This window comes from Lepidochelys olivacea (assembly GCF_965140295.1).
Source record: "Lepidochelys olivacea isolate rLepOli2 genome assembly, chromosome: 15".
In the NCBI taxonomy this organism is placed as follows: Eukaryota; Metazoa; Chordata; order Testudines; family Cheloniidae; genus Lepidochelys; species Lepidochelys olivacea.
Window position 1 is genome coordinate 15,301,329 of NC_140425.1, and position 21,144 is coordinate 15,322,472.

The 21,144-nt window shown below is 39.7% G+C and overlaps 1 protein-coding gene across 5 annotated transcripts in view; it reads right to left on the bottom strand.

Annotated features, from left to right (window-relative positions):
• Positions 1–21,144, bottom strand: part of CABIN1 (calcineurin binding protein 1) — a 205,606-nt gene that overhangs the window by 132,393 nt on the left and 52,069 nt on the right. For 4 of the 5 annotated variants that reach the window (XM_084648966.1, XM_084648964.1, XM_084648967.1 and 1 more), the window contains 3 exons: positions 16,605–16,865; positions 15,642–15,793; positions 14,815–14,993 (listed from right to left, as the gene is read on the bottom strand). In XM_084648966.1, the coding sequence (XP_084505092.1) occupies positions 14,815–14,993; positions 15,642–15,793; positions 16,605–16,865 (592 nt within the window). The remainder of the gene's footprint in view (positions 1–14,814; positions 14,994–15,641; positions 15,794–16,604; positions 16,866–21,144) is intronic. The other variant, XM_084648968.1, reaches the window with a different exon arrangement.

The following is a 21,144-nucleotide window of genomic DNA, read 5'->3' on the forward strand; positions in this document are numbered from 1 at the left end:
CACAATTGTGTAGTCCCCACTGTAAGGCCTGGTGAAGGGAGTATGCCGAGGATGGGGTCATTATGGGGATTCTATTTAAAGCAGCCCCTGGGGATCCCAATGTTATCCTACAGGACCATTACAGTCCTCTCAGCAGCCCAGAATTGGAGGATGAAAAGGTGGGGTAAAGTCACCTTTGCCCTCCCACTTCCAAGGTTGTGAGTTCTGGGCTGTGCCTCGAAGAGACTTAGCAAAGAATCACACCAAATGCCTTCAATATGTTTGCACAGGTGTAACTGACAGGAAAGAATCAATTTGTTGATGAGCATGCAAAGGAATGGAATCCAACTCACATCCTAACAACTGTAGTGTCTCTGCAGCACTAACAGTAGTACAAGACCATAAAAATTTATAGGGTAAAATTTTAAAAGTCAATGGGGGGTGGGAGAGAAATCACTGCGTCTCAGGTGCCTAAGTCACTTAGGTACTTTAGAAAATCTTACCCATTGTCACTAAACTCAGTAGACATGACAAAGGGAGCAGATCTGCGGAGTATGAAGGTGTCTTTTTACATATTCACCTTTTGGAGTAGAACTGCACTTTAGAGAGGGATTTGAAGGAGGAAAGGGAGTCTAGGTAAACAAGAGGGAGCCAATTCCTGGCATGGGGGTAGTAAAAGTGAAGGTACCAACCTTAGAAAAAAGCGTTTGAAGACATTTAGAGAGTGTGTGCCAGAGGAGGAGAGCAGAAATGTAGAAAGGGGCAAAATAAGTTATTTAAGGATTAGAATTAAGAATTTAAATTGATGGGTTAAGAGAAGAGAGCAAAGGGGAGTGTGAGCGGTGTCCTCTCTTCAGTGGTATGAGAAAAGGAAAGCATAATCAGAACACTTACCAGCTGAAAGGGAGAGATATGCAGCAAGCATCACCCGACTGCCAAATGGTCAAATTTCACCAAATTTAAAAGGCCACCTATTAGAAAAGCGTACTGGGAAAAGGGTAATTCTACACTGAGACATTTCAGGAGTGACGAGGTGAATGAGAAGAAACGTTGAAAGGAACAGAATTTCTGCCTATTTGAGGCAAGATATGTGACAAACACACGCCCAGGTCTTGAAGACTGAAGTTTAAAACGGCTGTGTCTTTTTATTGATATTATGTTTCTATAATAAAAGCTGAGATAAATTTTTGTTATCTACTGCTTGTGGTAATTTAATACATTCTGTTAAAAGAGGGGAGCCTTGTGGTTGGAATCCAGCAGAGGAAGAGAACAATTGCCAATGCGCCATATATTCTGCAGCTCTGGTAAGTACTGCAGAATTGTGCGCACAAATCTAAACTTTATTATAAGAACTCTTTTAAATGTCTAATTCGTACAGTTGGGCAGGAAACATTAAAAATGTGAATCAAGAGCAAGTGAGGGACAGAGAGAAGATTTCAGTTATACAGTAGAAACATCAGAGAGCAAGCAGTGTTTGGTAAAGACCCAGGCCCCAATCCTGCAAACATACATGTATTTAACTTCAAGCTTGTGAACAGTCCCACTAAATTTGACTAAATCCCAATCATAATTACGTGCTTTGTTGAACCAGAGTCCAAAGGAGGAGGCTAAGGAGAGGAAACAGAGAGATGTCCGCCGTGTTGCAAATGAAGAATCCAGGACAATTATTCTTCCATGAAAATCCTCTAATCTCGCAACACTAGAGACATCTTAAAGTGCATAATTTTGGGATATCACACATACCAGAAGGGTTAAGATTTCTGTTTACTATTATCCTCCAGAAACAAAAGAAAAATAATTGGTTGGTTAAGACTAGAAGGATGTAAAAAAGTTAAAATAAAATTTTACCTCAGTAAAAAAGTAATTTTTGTTTCAAAACACAAAAACTAACAAGCCCTTTCCTTTTCCCAAATGTAAAATAACTTCAAATAGGAAAGTTGTAAACTTTGTTTTTTACTTGAAAATATGACCATTTTACAATGAGAGGAACCTCAAACTTTAACAAAAATATGCAATTTTTAAAATTTCATCTGTTTTCAATATGAAAATGGCCATTTCTTAGACATTTTTACAAAAACTCCAAAACTATCTGGGTCACAAAATGAAAAAGAGTATTGAGTGAAAATTTATAAGTGTATTATTTCCACACACCACCAGTTAAAATTAATTTATGTTTTCTCAGAGGACACCGTATATTGCTTAGTGAACACAGCTGTTTAGTAGAGGAATTCAGCAGACCTCAAAGTTGTGTTAAACTTTTACAGTTGACTTCAGATGTACATTTACATATAAAAATAATATTTAAAAATTCTGCTTTGCTCCAGCAAAGAATTCTCTCCTCATATCTTCGGACATTGAGCCCCAGTGTGCAGGAGGGACAAGCAGAAAGGAAAAGTGCCTTTTGTCCTGTTTACATATTGTTACAGAAACATATTTGAATATAGGTCTTGCTAGAAAGATAATTTCAGGATTTGAAAAATTAATGCAGATGGACCCTTTACAGACAAGTTTCAAACTTAGGAATTAACACTGTTCATAGACTGCAAGGAAGGGAAGGGAGGTTTCATAAACACTGCAGTAATTTCCATTCCATTGTATCTGGTGAAGACCCTTTTTAGTCATTCAGGTGGCAGAAGAGAAAGTATTTACCTATGACATTTTAAAGAACTAGAACTTCTATTAGATCTCAGTTCTCTTCTTAAAAGTATGCCAAGGCTAATCTAGTTTCTGATTGACTGAAGTTCACAAGGCTGATCCATAAACCAAAGTAGAATAGTGCTATTCTATAATAGCACAGGAAGCCATTGCCACTCTATTTCACTAATATCCAAATAAAAACACTTGTGTGTGCCTATCAGTTATTTGGAAAAAAAGATGTTTTAATGTAACTTTGAAAAAGGATCAGTGTCTCTCTTTGTCTCAGCACTTCTTTAGGACCAGGAGATCATTATTCTATGTCAACACTCTATTCCATTGATGTGAACTCTTTACATATACCAGTATACATATGGAATATACCTTGTCATCTGAACTGTGGATGTTCACTAGCATGGCAGGAATGAAAAAAGAAGAGGGCAATGGTGTGTAAAAATGTGAGACTGGCCTGAAATAGCAAGTATACAATAGCACTGGACAAGAGGCTACATGCAAAGGCATAAGTATAATGTAGTAAACCTCTTAGAATAGCATGTTGACTGGCAGAATCTGTTTTGCATTATGAAACTGTGAAGGTCCTTGCAAAGGAAGTAGTAAGTAACTGAGAAAAGTAAGAAAGTAAAGCCTTTTTACAGTTGTATTAATGAGGTATTTAGTTTTTATCAATGAAGTTGCTATTCAACTTGATTGACAGATTCCCCACACTCCACCCCATGAAACTCTTTTTTGAGATGAGAGAGAATGGGGAGAAGGTCCTAGGTGTAGCTATATCTGTGGGAAGATACCAGGTTCAAAGAGAAGAAAGGGTAAAACATACAACTTCCTCTTTAGAATACTATCCTGGACATCGGAAGGAAGGGCATGGGTTCTAGTAGTTATAAGATCTTTCAACTGGGGTAGACATTCAGATAGCGGTAGAAAAAGGTGCTAAAACTAAGAGCCTTAAACACAGGTGAGCGGTACACAAAGCTTTTCTGGTATGTGACATATGTATTCCATTTCATTTTAAAGTAAAGAAAAACCTTTGAACAATCATATTTATGGAGTGGCAACTGATGACATTTATCAAAAGTGTCAGACTCAGTCTTTCCCACTCCATAAGGATAGTTGTTCAAAGGCTGTGGTTTCACAGATTTACTGCATGTGGAATATAGTATTTTTACTTACCTTGGCAGTAACTGGAGTTCTTTGAGATATGTGGCCCCTATGTGTATTCCATTTGAGGTATGTGTGCGCTCCATTAGCCTGAAGACCAGAAATTTTTGCTAGCAATGTCCCTTGATCCAGGTCTGCATCCTTCTCCTCATGCTCCAAACTGAGAGCATAAGGGGTGGTGAAAACTTACTACCCCTCCAGTTCCTTCTGTACCACAAATAACCTTTGGAAGTATTTTCAGCAGAGGGGAAGGAGGGCACTGACAGATCCTATGCAAAGAAGGCTGGATCTTGCTCCTGCCTATTTATTGATATAATAAACTGCTGCCCTGTTGTCTAACATGATCTGAACATGTAGGGTCTGAATAAGTGGTAGAAATCGTGTGAAGGCTTCATGCAGACTGCAGAACTAGGAGGTTGATGTGTAACTGTGATTCTTGTTGGGTACCACTACCCTGTGCTACATGTTCATTCAGATGGCCTCCCCAGCCTAGTACGGAGGTGTCTGTGACCCATCTTTTCATGGGTTGGGGAGGGACGAAGAGACCCCACTACCACACACACACAGTTAATCTGTTTTCCTACCAGATAAGCTAAGTCAGAACACTGTGGGGACATGAGACTGCTTTGTCCACAACCACACATGTAGATATCAGAGATGAAGTCTCAAAGAGTGTCACATACATATAAGAGGACATGTGATGTAGGAGGAAGAGACAGCATCATACTGTTGTCTGAGGGCACAGTTGAAGCTGATGATGAGCTCCTTCATAGCTTGGAATCTGTCCAGAGGCAGGTATACTTTGGCTCTGATCGAATCCAGGGTTGTTCTAATAAAATGTATAATCTGCACAGGAGCTAAAATGGACTTTTCTTTATTTACTTGGAGTCCTAATGAACATAGGACTTGGACTAAAGATAGGACTGCCCTCTGAACGTCTCGGTACAGCTTCCCCAGGAGTCGCCAGCACTTCAAGGTACCGGAATAATAGCGGCGTGCCCTGATCATTCAAAAGTGCTGCCACTACCAGTGTCACCTTTGTGAACACTCATCGCACCATCAAAAGACAGAAGGGGATCACGCCGTATTGGTAATGGTCCAAACAGAGGGTGCACTGAAGGAACCTCCTGTGTGCTAGGTGGATGTTGGTGTGGAAATAAGCATTCTTTAAATCAGGAGCTGTGAACCAGTCGCGTTTGTTTAGAGAGGGAAATATAGAGGCCAGGGTGATCATCTGAACCACAGGAGGCAGATGAAGGCATTCAGCTGTCTGAAATCTAGTATGGGCCTCCAGCCTACTTTCTTCTTGAGGATTCTTTTTCTTTTGTATGTCAACCTGAAAAGCAACATTAAAAGGTCAACATCCAAGTCTGTCATTTGCTCTGTGGCTTCAGGTGACCTGGAATAAATCAAGGCTTTCCCTTCAGAGAAAGATCTTAGAGGGCAGTGGTTCACTAGTTTGTTCCCTGGTTTGGCTGTCTTCTCCACATTCACATATCAGGCTATACTTCATTTTCCATTTGAGTAGTGGTAATTACAAACATCTGTTTGAAATTCTGATGTGGTCTGCTGTGATCCAAAGCTTTTGTGCCATGGTGAAGCTAGATGGCTGGTCTATAGGATCTGTGATCAGGCCTTGATTCTTTACCTCCATTACTTTCCCCAAAGCCTCTGCACCACTTGGTTTTTGCTGATAGTCCCAAGGTTTTGAGAGCTTGGCAACTAACCAGAAAAGATTCCTGGACCAAAGGCAGCATTTTGGAGGAGTTTTGAGATCACCATAGATGAGTTTGTTATTGCATGATTGTACCCTTGTATTACTGCTGCTTCTCTTCAGTAGTAATAGTAAAATATGGGTGAAGACAGGAAGCCAGATATTCAACTGCCGAGAAAGCAAAATTACTCAAGATTGTAACTCTTTGCAATCAGCTTTCTATTTAACTAAGCGATTTCACACAACGGGGTGATTGGGCAACAAAATGGCAGATGAAATTCAATGTTGCTAAATGCAAAGTAATGCTCACTGAAAAACATAATCCCAATTATACATACAGAATGATGGGGTCTAAATTAGCTATTACCACTCAAGAAAGAGATCTTGGTGTCATCGTGGATAGTTCTCCTAGAACATTTGCTGTATGTGCAGAAGCAGTCAAACAAACAAACAAAACAAAACAAAACAAACACCAAAATGAACAGAATGTTAGGATCCCATAGGAAAGAGTTAGGTAATACGATGGAAAAGTTCATAATTCCCCTATATAAATCCACAGTGTATGCCCACACCTTGAATAATGTTTGCAGTTCTGTTTGCTGCCCCATCTCAAAAAAATAGATTAGAATTGGAAAAAGTACAGAGAAGGGCAACAAAAATGATCAGGAGTATGGAACAGCTTCCATATGAGGAGAGATTAAAAACACTGGAACTGTTCATCTTAGAAGAGAGACAACGACTAAGGGGGAATATATTAGAGGTCTATAAAATCATTAATAGTATGAACAAATTGAATAAGGAAGCGTTATTTAACTCTTCATGTAACAAAAGAACCGGGTTGACCCAATGAAATTAATAGGCAGCAGGTTTAAAATAAATATAATGAAGTACTTCTTCATTGAATCTACATTCAACCCGTGGAGAACTCATTGCCAGGGAATGCTATGAAAGTCAAACGAATAACTGTTCAAAAGAGAATTAGATAAGTTCATGAGGATAGGTCCATCAGTGGCTATTAGCTAAGATGATTAGGGATGCAACCCCATGCTGTGGGTTTCCCTAAGCCTCTGACAACCAGGAGCTGGGACTGGATGACAGGGAATGGATCACTTGGTAACTGCCCTGTTCTGTTCATTCCCTCTGAAGCATCCGGCACCGGCCACTGCTGGAAGACAGGACACTGGGCTAGATGGACCATAGGTCTGACCCAGTACGTCGTTCTTATGTTCTTAAGATGGAGACCAAGGTGGCTGTCTACAAAGTGTGAGCATCTGTTCCCCAACTGGTCCAAACTAGTTTGTGGATTATATTGTTCCTAGTTTTTAATCTTGGTATATTCATCTTGGAGAAAAGGAAATATCTTGAGTAGAATATTTTCCCTTGTGCTGAAGCAGTATCAGTTCCATGGCTTACAGATGGAGCAGGACTCTACTTCCTTTCTGAGCATCTTCTTCTGAGAGGGGTCACTGAAGAGGGACATGGAAGGGGATTCTGAAGGGAGAACAGACAGGAACTCTGTCATATCACTAGTAGTGATAACCTCTAGAACCCATCTGTTTGACGTTATTCGGTGCCATGCTGAGAAAAAGTGAACTAGATGACCTTCAAATAGGGTGCAGGAGTCCTGTGTATGTGTCAGAGGCCTGATTCTTGGCTTCTGAAAGCCCCATGAAAAGGATTTCCTGGTGGGAGGCTAGGGCTGGAAGGAGAATGAAGAGGAGAAGTTCTGCTTACTGGGTTGTAATCTTTGGTGTTTGCTAGGAACTCATAAATCCTTTGATGGTAGAATGGTTATGGGGCTGGACGCTGCCTGTAAGACTGAGGTTTAAGATACTTCCTCTGTGGCCCCAGGGTATAGATACCCAGAGGGTGAAGAATTGCTCAAGGGTCTTTAAGGGTATGTAACAAATTTATCTTTTTTCATGCTGAATGGGTTATTTCTCTCAAGAGGCAGATCCAGAGGCACAGTAGATTGGACTTCTTTGGTAAATATGGAGGATTGGAGCCATGAATCCCTTCTCATAATTATAGATGCTGCCATTGACTAGGAGGCTAATTAATTAATACAACCATATTTCAACTTTAAAGCTTGGTTCTATTTCACTAAATGAAACTGTACACTCACCAAAGTGAAGTTCTTTCTTCAAAAGAGGTCTACACATTTGGCCTCCTTACCTGTGGGTGTAAATCTGGTTTGATGCTGCTTGTCACTTTTGGTGGCAGCCTGCAACACTACAGAGTTCGGAGTATGAAAAGTAAGTAAGTATTCCATCTCTTTCAATGGTACAAAATATTTCTTCTCTGCTCTTTTCAGAATGACAGCACAAGTAGCTGGAGTATTCCAGACCATTCTGGTTGGTTCTAAAATGGCTTCATTAATAGGCAGTGCCTCCTTCCTCGGACCAGCTCTTTGGAAGATATCTATCAGCTCATGAGTGATGTCCTGCATTTTATGCAGAGGTATCTGCAGCGTGTCTGCAATTCTCCCAAGGTGGTCTTGGAACTGCCTATAGTCAGGTGGTGATGGTGATTGTGTGATCACCTCATCTGATGAGGACAATGATAATCATCCCACCAGGGTGAATGATTCCAGCTATATGGGTTTCTCCTCTTCTTCAGAGTGTTCCTGATTAAGTTGAGGTTCTTTCCCAGGTGGCAATCCTGCCTTGCCTCTCATTGAGATCTCAAAAATTTGGGAGTCACAAAGACGGATCTCAGGGACACTAATAAGGCTAGTGCGAGGGATAATAGAGGTAATGGGGTGGATTCCAGAGAGGAGGGTACCATTGGTCCTGAGGTGGGCAGTCCTTCCTATGAGAATATGAAGGCACCCATGATATTTTGGAGACTCTGTCAGGGCTGACTTCCTGCCTCCTTAAAGCTGGTGAAGCTCTCCCGCTAATTCTAGACTAAGTGGAAGAAAATAAGGCCTCTATGTTGATGGGTGGCGCCATCAGTACCAGGTCTCATTATGTATTGGTTGGCTGATAGTACAGGAGAGTGGTGAAGTGATGGTGTCAGGAGGTCCGTGGTTAGGACCGGATCTGACAGTATCAGCGATTCCAGATCTGCAAAGATAGTAAGGTCCTCCGGGATAGAGTATCTAGTCTGTTGATGGAGAGTGGACCCAGTTTCTGTCCCTTAGCAGTGCTGGTTTCAGAAGGACAGTGGTTTTCAGTAACAATGATTTCTTATCTCTTCATGCTGGTACCATCAGTGTAGGATGTGTCCATGTTCTTCTTTCCATTGTCACTACCAGAGATAGGTCTGTCCCTTTGGCTATCAACTGTTTTGGGGGACTCTTGATTCTCCCTGTCAAGGAACCAGTACCATGCTCCTTAGGAGTTCCAGACACATCCATATCAAGGTGTGGGGTCTTACTGACCTAGAAGTTGTCAGCAAGGAGGTCTTCTTTTTCGGTGAGGACTTGGCAAGAGATTTCGCACGTGTCTTGTGAGAGTGTTTGCTTTTACCCTCCTCATGTCTCTGTTTGGAAGAGTCCTTAACTCTGCCCTGAGCAGCCCTGGAGGCGGAGACCACCATGATCAAAGGGGTGCTTCTCAATGCTTCTGTCTGATGTGCAGAAGAGTGTGATGGGCCAGAATAAGACTGAAGTCTCACACAATTGTCCATCAGGAATCTTGAAAGCCTGAATTCATGAGACTGATGGGTTCAGCAAGGAAAGCAAGGGCAGATACTACACTTAGAAGGATTATGAGCTTCCCCAAGGCAATAGAGGCATGCAGTGTGGAAGTCGGTGACCAGGAAGACCCAGGGATAGGACTTGCACACCCTGGGATCTTGGGCATACAGGGCACCCCCATATGGGGGGAGAGGTGTTTGTGTGGGGGTGCCCCCAGACCTCTGAACTACTTTAACTACACTATCTAAAACTGCTAAAACTTAACAGTATCTGATTTTTTTTGAACAGGAACACTAGCTAAAGCTACGGACACTAGAGAAGTTCTGTCTCAGACCACATGCAGTAGAAAGGAACTGGAAAAGTGGTAGGTCTGCACCACCCCTTATGCCCTTGGTTCAGAGTGGGAGGAGGAGAAAGGCGCAGCACAAGCAAAAAATCTGCCCATCTCAGGTGCATGGAACACATATGCACCTCGACTGGAATACACTTAGTGACCATCACTCAAAGAACTCTAGCTTACACACACGTTTATCTTCAATGGTATGCAGTCGAAACATTTGGGATTACTTGGCCTCATACCACTGTGATTCTTGAAATAGACCCCAGCCATAATAGTTGACACTACACAAATCTGGAATCAAAATGCACTTTCATGTAATTAATTTTTTTTTTTTTTTTAAAAGAAAAAGATAAAAAGTTGAGTTTTGCACTGGAGCAGCTTCACCACTTGAGGCAGAGTGTCTCTCTCCATGTACAGAAGGGACTTCCCTTACAAAATGAGTCAAAGATGTAATCCTGGATTGGGTCTAGTTTCATCAAATCATTAGATACATGTTAGTAACTAGTAACTCTAACAACTGCTATACTTCTACCATCAACAATCTCAGAGCACAGAGGCTCATCAACATTCCATTTATCTGGTCAGGTTCTTCTTATAAATTTTTATACTGAATATCAATTTCAGATTTTTTCCTCATTCAACCCCATTAAAATAGGGGCGCTAAATAGATTAAATTACAGAAAGGATAAAAAAGCAGGATAATAGCAATTGCCATCCTGGATCCATTAGTCCAATGTCCTGTCTCCAAGAGCATCCAGTTCCAGATGCCACAGAGGCAGGTGCAAATCACAACAGTAGTCAAATGTACAATTATCTCCCGCCATGAAGGTTTCATTCTAATCTCTAATAGTGAGAGATTGGTTTAAACTCTGATGCATGAGGATTTTGTATCCCTTCCAAAACTCTGTTTGTATTAACTGTTATAACTCTGGATATTCTGGTTATCCATCTAAATGTCCGCTCTCTTTGAGTCTCACTAAATTCTTGGCACCAGTGACAAGTTGATGCACAATATCCTCATGGATCACCTTTGACTCATCAATATCTTGAGAATCCCACTCTCACAGAAACTGCACACCTCTACATCATTTGCAGAATCACAGGACCAGCGGATTATGAAGTGGGACTCCTCCCACAGCACGAAGCAAGTAGCCTTTCCCAGTGAGCTTAACATGCAGTTTTTGCCAATTATTGAAGCAAGCCGTGACAGGTAAAAGCAGGAAGAAAATGTCTAGGGAACAGAACTGTATAAAGGTTAGGGGCAGCACGGGCAATATTGGTTGCAAAAGCAGTCAAGCAAAGATAAACATAAAAAAAGGATAATCACATATAATTGAACAGAAGGCAGTAAATGACAAGGGTAAAGACAACAATAATATAATGTTTCAGCATTACAGTAGCAATGGGCATTCCATGCATTTTCTGCACTGTCTCACAACACTTCATTGATAGATACATACATAGCTGAACATCAACATATTCAAAAGACAGATGCCACAGCAAAAGGACAAACTTTTCAGTTCTCTCTCTGGGAACTAGATTTCTTATTTGGATAACTGTTTTTATTTAGATACACCTTTTATTTTTTCTCTTTCTGAATTAACTTCAATATTTAAAACAGGGATTAGCTGAATACATTGAGACTGTAACTGTTGAGAGTCTGTATTTTCTCCCCGTCTCTCTGTGAAGAGCTGCACATATCCACGGCTTAATCACTGTGCATTCAGTAGAAAGTTGGCCCTCTAGCTGGGTAAGTTAATCATAGTGATATCCTAGGTGAGGCAAATGTCCTATTTAATCCCAGACTGCTATTTTAAAATAGTAAACAACAGAGGTCTACATTTGGTTCATCCACTGTTAAATTCAGATTTTTACTCTGTTGGGTTACAAAACCAGCAATGTGAAGGGGAGGGAAAAGGAGAGACTGGGCTAACACAACAAAGGGGAAAAGGAGATGTTGCCTGGTGAATGAGTAAGAAAGAGCACAGAGAAGCAGCCACCTGTTTTGTGCATGCACAACTGCCAGCAAACACTAGCTGCAGCTCAGCTATATTTCTTGCCTCCTGAAGGAAAGATGCAGGTCAGCAGCTGCCATAGGGAGACAGGGCTAGAAATGTATGTACTGTACTGTACAGTAAAGTACTGTACTACTCTACAAGCTTTTATTGCTCTATATTTTCCAGTTTGTCTAAAGCATGATATTCTAAACCAATGCAAAAGGGATTCAAAACGGTCTACACTATAGCAGTCATTTCCAAATTTCGTGTCCATCTTTTCACAGATATAGAAATATGCTGGACAGTTATAGTACAATATGAGAGAGATAAGGTGCAAGCTTGTCTCTCTCACCAACAGAAGTTGGTCCACTAAAATATATGATTTCACGCACCTTATCTCGCCAATATATTGGGACCAAAATGGATACAACTACACTACATAGTACTATATGGACATTACAGCTACATCACCTGAAAATAAATGCTTGCCCTTTACATTTTAGCTGTGTAGAGGTGCACACTTGAGGATTGGAGTCCAGTGATTTTCAGTGAAGGGCTCCTGTCTGTGGATGAACTCACTCTCTCTAGAAGTCAGCCAGTTTGCTGACCTCAGGGTACAGTACAAGATATCTTGGGTAAAGCATTTGTTTGACTATGGACCATTGCTGAGTTATTTACTAAGTTCGCTTTTGGCAATTCAGGCAGAGGGGATTTTTGTGTGGGGGATCTATTGTAGTCACTTACATTATTGTCCTTTATCAGGTGCCATGGTAAAAAGTACATAAAAATACTAAGACAATTAGGGTAGATAACTGAACTGAATTTGGGCCAAACTATTTCATTCACAAACAATGCCAGTGTGGGCCATTTCAACTGGTGTCAGAATAGCAAAAAGTTTCCCCAAAGTAGTAAGTTAAAAAAAAAAAAAAAAGAAAGCAATTGACTATTTTTAGGAACAGTATAATGGAAATGCAGACACCACACTTCTGCGGCAATTAGGTTGCGTTAAAGATGTCAGTAGCACTTTACTTTAAAAAGTACATATTTTAACAAAAGTATTATGCAAATTAATGCAAAGCAATGCAATATTAGTAATACACACACACACAAAGGTGAGTCACTTCTGAGCTTCCCAACCTGTTAGCACTCCTCCATCTGCAACAGCAGCCCTAGGCAAACATTTTAATTTCCTGGGGCTCTTCAGTGTGCTGCTGCTGTAGTTTGGCTTTGCCAGCAATTTATAAGGCATTATGATTGGTGCAGTGCTTTGCAATTCTACCTGTAATAGTCACACTCTACCTTCCAAGAGGTCACCCTAACTTGGCTTCTTCTACAAATTGACAATCTCTATAGCTGTGACAACAGCTATGCTATGCCAGGCTTGCAGCTCCTATAATTGCTGCTTCAGCCCTGATGGATATAGCAGCTCCTTAGCTTGCACCTTTTGGTTTTGCTAAGTAGCCCACCTTCCTCCCATCAGGAAATTAGTATGCCATCACCCATTATACCTTCTTGTGAGTGAATGCACTCATGACATGAACTGCAACAACTCATTTGTCTCCACAAAACATTTCAGCAAGCTGTAGGGCCTATGCATATGAAGTCTGACAGAGAATTGGATCGCACAGTGCATATTATTTTAGGATACTTTTTAATTTTTTTTACATTTTTCGTTTGCAATGTCAGTCTCCACAACGAGTGGGGGGAAAAAAGCAGGTCATGACTGGCCCCACATCCAAGTAACAGCAGAATTATTCGAGAAGAATCTTTGACTAACAGGGCAAAAACTATCTGCTAATGAATGTGGCTGACAACAGAGAAGTAAATAATGTACCTGCCAACAAATAGAGGTGACTGTCCAATGATTTCCAAAGCATACTAGCTACATAAAGAAACTTCTTGCTTTCCAGGCACATCCTGTATGAGTCTGATCTGATCCAAAGCTCACTGAAGTCAATGCAAAGACTCCCATTGATTTTAATAGGCTTTGGATCAGGCCCTAAATCTTTATCCCTATTCTCTCTCTCATTTATATTTTACCTATACACACACACACACACACACAACTGGTAGAGAAAGGACACAGAGCAGCTAAAGCAGTATAAGTGCCTACCTATATACAACTCATTCACACTAATGTGCGTGTGTATGTACATACATATTACACACACACACACACACACTCTCTGTCCGTCTCTCTGTTAAAACCGTGAATGAATTACTGCATACTGAAATGAAGGTTTGGATAAAACAAACTTTTAAATATTCAGGTTAGTGAAGGAAATGCAAAAACCCTCTGCTGGTTTTAATCGAGAAGTTATTTATTAGTAGGGAAGAAAAGCAAACAAATACACCTTGTCGGGTACTGGACATTTAGCTACTAGTTTCAAAATTAGGTCACATTTTTATGGTTTAAATATTTTTGAAATGTTGACAGGCATGGAAGCAGCCCACCCAAAAGAAATAAGTTCAGATCAGGAAGAGCAGTTCCTCAAGGAGGATGCTGTAATCCATCAACATTCACCTGCAGAAGCACTCTGCAGAATATGTACTTTATTCATGAATGTTGGTAGCCACAAATCTAGAGGGACAGATAGCTAAGCTGGTCACCAGTGTGGTGATGTTGAAACAAAATTGCCTGCCAAAAGATAGTGTCAGGTTTCCTAAATAGTAGATTTCTATTAATTTGTATTGCAACGACACCACTACACTGCCCTACTACTTTTCTTTCTAAACCAATCAGCTGTTATTTTATGATCCACAGAAATGTGCTGCTAGCCAGTTGTTGTAAATAATAAAGAAAAAATTAAAAGATGAAGTCTATTAGACCACCATGCAAATCACCTTGTGCTGATAAGCAATATATTCAGACAGTCGCCACCTGCCTCATTCCAAATGGGATAAACTCTGGTGAGATTTTTTTGGATGGAACATCACAAAAAGTTAACTGAACTGCTCAGATTCTCACCAAGTCAAGGAAGCACTGAAATGGTACAACCTCAGGTATCAATTAAACCCAAGTCTTTCCTCATAAGCTCAAGTAGTACATGATTGGCTCTAGAGATATGCCACATTACTGAAGGACCATTTAATAGCCACATACTCCATCCCACTCCCATTCCCATTTAGTTTGGGTGGGAGGTGACGACCTTGAATGTTTTATTTAAAGCTCTGACCACTGTGAATTTATGAAGTTAATGAGCAGCAATATTGCCCGTGTTACCACAGACCCATCACCCTCCTTGAAATGAGCAGATTGATCTTCCCAGGTCAAGCCCCCCATGATTAAAGCACCTCCCTGTGCTGGCAGTATTGAGAACAGGGACTGTACCATCCGGCGTTGCCTGCTGACGGGGTTTTTTACATTTGACGTAATCGTGGTCAACTGGAGTGGCTGTGTAAGGTGGGGATGTCAGACCTGGACCAGAGGATGAGGGGAGGGAAGTCCCAGGGCCTGGTACTGTTCCAGCAGAAGAGTGAGAGTCTTCATCAATCATGCAAGTCTTTTCCCTGGGTAGATGGGAAGAAGACAAAAATGAAAAGGAAGAGTATTAGCATAGTCAGTGTCTATGTAAATTAAATGGAAACAGACTGCTCCTCTTGCATCATTATCTTCTGTATATAATCAAATCTATGAGCAACATCAACAAGATGGATTTTCACCATAAGACACAGGAAAGAAATGAAAAAGGGCAAACTGGATCCCCATCAATGGTTTGTGTCAAGACATCTTACTTTATAGCCATTAACAAACCAAAGCTAGAGGGCTCCTGTCAATAAATTAAGCTGGATTTTTAAGTAAAGCATCTGCTAATTAATCAAAAATAATGGTTTCACCAGTGTATCCAAAGATGAGCTTGTCCCCGTCTCTTGTTAACCTTCCTCCTTACATTGTGCCTATATATTGCAGAGATCTCAGAAAAATCAATAATGTAAGTTCTATGATGTGGAACACTAGATGTCATAAGAGTGAGTTAAAGTCTTAACAATTTGGGACTTCTGTTGGTTTACAGCACATTCATTGTTACTGTAATAGTTTGTGGCACACCTGTTTTGAATCTATGTAGATGTCTACACAAATAATAATCTTTACATTAAAAGCCTACTTGTTGTGGAAAAAGCATGTTTTCAGAGTATTTTCTGGAAGTTAGCACTCACTTTTCTGTAACTTTTGGAGTGTTCTTCTCTTCACCCCTGGCAAATGGTCCCTCAGAAGCCTCCTTCATGAAAGTAAGTAATATCTCCGCATCCACCCCAGAGTCTGGCTTCCCCACAAGTTTCAGAATAGAGGCATGAAGCCGGAAGTAAACCTAGGAAAACAAAACACAGTCCATTAAATCAGGAGAGAGCTCAGAATTCTGAAACTAGTTCCAAGAAGTAGGCCCTGCTCTACAAAAATTTCTGAGATTTGCAGAGCAAGTTATTTGCTGTCACATGTACCCCATCAGGACATTTCCTGTTCATCCCAGTCAAGTAAACGGCACAGGTTTTCAGAACAAAAATGTGCTCCCTCCAGGCAATGGAATGAAGCAATGAGGACAGACATGGGAGGAGGTCATTGGATACATACTACAGCCAATGTCCTTAACAAGCTGCACCATGGATGCAGAGGGTCTGTGACTACTACATCAGCCCATGGGCTCATGCCCTGCCTCTGGGCGAGGGGATGGATTTCACCCCAATCACCTATATTTCAACCTCAAAGTCTGACTGATGAGTTTTATGTGGGTAAAGTGAATTTGACTCTTATTAAATAAGTGATAAATAATAGCATTATCTGATACCAGTACCATACCTATAAACTGGCTTTATAATGCAAGCATTTAGGAATTCCATTTGATTCCTGGTTTTTGCCTTGAATATATTTCCATCTCGAAAGTACAATGCACATCTATTGCCACTACTCTAATAATAATGATTATCGTTATTTCAACTAATGGGAGAAAAAACAAAATTTTAAAACACAGAGGTTTAAAAACAGAAAATGGTGTCTACTGGTTAAACTATGCGTGTGTGGCAACATTTTCAACACACTGAAAACATGGTAACAGCTGTTAAATTCTGATTCAGTTTAGTAAGTAGACCTGGCACCAAGCTTTTGTGTGTGTTTTTCCATTTTACCTCTAATGCCTCCATGGCCAGTTCTGGTGGGTTATGGTAGTGAATCTTCTTTGGATACCTGGCAGCTTCTTCATGGAGGTAGTGACCTGCCTGTTTGTAATGAAGCAGATAGACAGCTGGAGACTGCTTTTGCTTCTCTGCAATCTTTCCCAGCATGTAGTGAATAAGCCACTCCTCTTCATCTCCATCTCCCTCACAGCGAGATGCCGAAGTAAAGCAGAGTTTGGCTGTCTCCAACATGCTGTCTCGACGCTCTTCCATCTGCAATGGGACAAGATGCTGAAAACATGAGTTCACCCTTAGCTGGGATGAACAATGTTGAAATTTATTCTGCTGCATATGAAAGTTCACAAAAGCAATAGGTTATTTAAAAATCCTTTGGATTTAATGGCAGAGCATATAAAATGTATCCAACTACCCAAATGGCTTCTGAAAACTCATAAAATGTGGTGCATATGAATCTGTGTTTCATTCGGTTAAAGGCCTTCTCACATTAATGACTCAAATAAAGTGGTAAGGAAAAAAAATGTATAAATGTAAAACACTTGTGGAGAAATTAACAGACAGTGATTCTGTTTCTTTTCCATCATTGTAAGCAATTCTCTCAACACATATATTTAAAAATAAGAATTAAGGATATTTACCTAACTCTGCAACTAATAGTCTACTAGAACACAGGCCATTAGAATTCACAAAAAAATACATTTTATAATAGTTGGTAAGAATCTGATTTTGAGCCTCATAAGCAGGGCAGCAGTATTGATTTTTACAAAATGAAACAGCATAAATTAAGGTTAGCCTTCCCCGAGGATGAACTAAAAAATATTTAAGAATATAAAGTAATGACAGCGTCTTAAGTACTGTCTGGAAACGTGTTGCTTTATTTTACAGAGTTTAAATATAATGTTAAATATTAATTATGAACTTGAACAGAAAACACATCTGCCCCCTTTTACATAATTAATTTAAGAAGAATCCCTTTGATTATGGTTTGGTATACAACAACAGTGGTTTTGTGTTTGTTTTTAAACCGATATATCCCTAAAAGGGAGAATCATGCTGTTCTAACTCACCTTTTGTTACACTGAAAGCTTAGCCTTTTCAAAGGTTTATACCTTTATAACACATTCATTTTAAAAAGAAGAGTGAAACCATTTAAAAAAAAAAATTCTGGTTTGGTGCATGGAAACTTAAGTTGGCTGGTCTGTACCCACATTATAACTCTGTTACAAATGGTAATTAAAGTATTGTCCATTCAATTCCTTAATAAGTACCTTACTGTGATAGGTTTACAAGACAGTAATGAGCATGTTTTTATTGTGAAGAATGGCATGGACTGTAATGACTTGAGGCTTCAAGGTAATTAATTCTGGAGTTCTTAGATTTCATTACCAAGTAATCTTTAGAGATGTAATAACACACTGTTACATGGCAGTCCACAGTAAACCTTGTATGGTTACAATGTAACTAAGAGCAGTAACATAGTCAAGAGCCTTTTTTTCTTATGTGTGTAAAGCTCTGCACACTTCTATGGTGGTACTACATATATAAATACAGAATGGGAAGGTGGTAAATATTCAAACCTGGGAACATTCAAAACTGAGAAAGGTGAAAATGTAATTTAATCTCCTCCCATTAACATTTGGGATGCTAACACCTCGAGAGCTTTGGAAGAGATGGGAGTAGAGGTGCTAGCAAATGTTTATACTCTTAAAATTACTCTAATATCAACATCACCATGTCCTATGGTTCTCACCTCTCAATAACTACATCACAATTTGTATGTGGCCAACTAAAAAGATGAATCTGTCTAACTACAAAATTGCAAATAAATAAAAAACTAATTCTGGCACTGTTGTATCCGAGAACTCATGCCAATCAGGCACAATTTTGCTAGGAAAGAGCCCTGGATTTCTTTCCCTTTCTACAATGACCACCTTCCCAAATTATCGTTAGAAGAGGCAAGAAATCTAAAAACAGGATCCGAAAAATTGATTTGGTGTAATCTCCTTGGTTAGGTGTCTGACCTTTCACCATTAGTTTTAATATTTTATGAATAAATAGGAATTGAGAAGTTGAGATCCTGAACACGCTAAGATACTTTTCATAGCATCCACTAAAGAGCAGCAAGAACCTGGATGAGTAAATTTGACTGTATGTTTATTTTGTTTTTCTGGGAGGCACAGAGATTCACTGAAGTTAGCCTTCATGAATTCAAATCAACTCAGCGCATTTTCCACAAACATGTTTGTTTAGAGATGCTATTTCAGTAAATCATCTGTTGCTATGGAGTATGGCTGCTGACAGCCACCACTTTGTTTATAATCCAAATTATCAACAGCTCATATAATGTTCATTTTGCTTCATGGGAACACCCTTGTTCATTTCTGATTGTTTTACTGCAAGACAAAAATCTGAATTCCAACCCTTGGGGCAAATTTGCTCTAGAAAACATTTTATATACAAAGACAAATTGCAAAGCAAAAATTTAAGTCCAGATTTATTTGTTAAGCTCCGCACTAACCAAGTTGTGGGAGACATTCAACGTTATAATTAACCTTTTAGACGTTCTTTCCCCACCTTAGTGGAACCTTTTTATAACCTCTTGATTCACTGAAGACATGCCAAAATGCATCATTCTGTGACATCACAAATACCATGAATTGTATTGAGACATCTGGGATAGCTTCCATGAACCAAGATCTACCAAGAGGGCCGAACACCACTCTGTGTTGAACATCCCTCAGAACTTCCTTAATGGGGGCATTCAACACAGAAATTCAGCTCAAGTTTTTATTTTTCTTTGCAGTTCACCTAACTCAGGATTAGAGCCTCTTAGAGACTTTTGAATAAAAGACAAGAAGAATGACTATGCCTCTTGAGATACGTTTTCTCTGAACATGGGATCCTCCCAAGACCCATGTTTTCCAAATGAGATTTTCAGCTCCTTTTGTGCCTAGCTCAAGAAGTGTTGAAGAAAATGATTCACTACCTTGAGTTAACTGAGAGTTTGGTTTTCACACATCTAGCACTGTGTGATCACAAAATGGTATTTTTAAAATTCTGACAATATAAAAGATTAGAAAATAACCAATTAACTTTCAGTGCAGTTAAGTTATCAGGCAGTCCTAACTCTTTCCTGCTTTCAGGACACAAACACCTTCCATTTCACAGTATTACTTTAATGGATCTCTTCAGAAACTCAAGTAATGGCCATTTGGTCTTCATCTGTAGCGATATTGGGTGGAACAATGGTCTTTAAGACAGTGCCTCATTTCTTAAGTTGATTAATTCATATCTCATTCCGCAAGTAAAACCCCAGTAAGATTTAGGAGAAGATATGCCTCTGAACAAACTACATGGAAAAGCGGAGAGAGATTCAAAAAAAAAAAAGCAACAAAAAAGCAACAAAAAAGTGGGGGAGAGATTCAAAACAAACTCTGATTGGCTCGCGTTGCATGCCTCTTATTGCAGTCTGAACACAGCAAGTGATTCTATGATTTCCAAATCTCTCCAGTGACATACTATGCTCCTGAGCGAGACAAGTACTCTTTATACTGATTCACTTCAAGGTGCTCATCTTATTCACTGAGAAGCCATCTAACTTTCAGTTAGAAAGATCAACTAAGCCATATATCCCTACATGATTCCTGATGCTTAAAGTTATCTAAAAAAAAGTCTCTCTCTGTTTCCAGAGATTGTGATTTATCTACTTGTCTGCAACAGGATATTTTAAGACCTTTTTTCCACTCAGCTCATGGAAGAAAGTTCATTTTAATTCCACACAGTGGTTCACACCAGTACTGTTTCTTTGAGTCTCCTCTTCCATATTTTGTCTGGCATATTCTTTAGTTACCTTTGCTGGAAAAGTAATTACGGTTTAACTTCATGCTGAGGAATAGGATTCAGAGCACATTTTCTCAGAACCTTTGCAGGATGGACGAGAGCCTTCGAGAAGGCAAGAGGAGAAGGTGTTCTCATTGCACCTTCTCTTCCATTCATATACTGGGGAACTTTAGATTTTGTTGAGTATTTAACAGCTCACAGACCAGAGACAATTCACCTTCTTTTTTTTTCCTTCAAATTTCCATTCCTTCACTGTAATCTGATACTTGAGAGTCAGGATGGAAGATAAATGTATCAGTCAGAAAGAGGGGGATACAACACTGTCTATATCTAGTGACCAAGTTTATAAAGATTAAAGTTGCTTTTCTGCCTTGGATCAGCAGAAAATTTCACAATCAAGATAATTTATGCATGGCTGTTGGTCAGGGGTCAATTATCACGTAAATTACTTCCTTGAAAATGCTATTGAGATGTTTGTCATTGAACAGTTTTGATCATGAGCTTAAGTAAATAACTCAAATGTAACAAAAAGAGAACCCTCATTATGACACAAGAGAAATGATGATGTGTGGGCACAAATGTGAGCTGCCCAATTTTCTGGTCTTTTGCCTATTTAAAAAGAGGTGTTTCATCTTATTCTGAAGTAATTTGTATGAAGTTTAGTAACAGGGAAAGTAAATGTATTGTAGATACT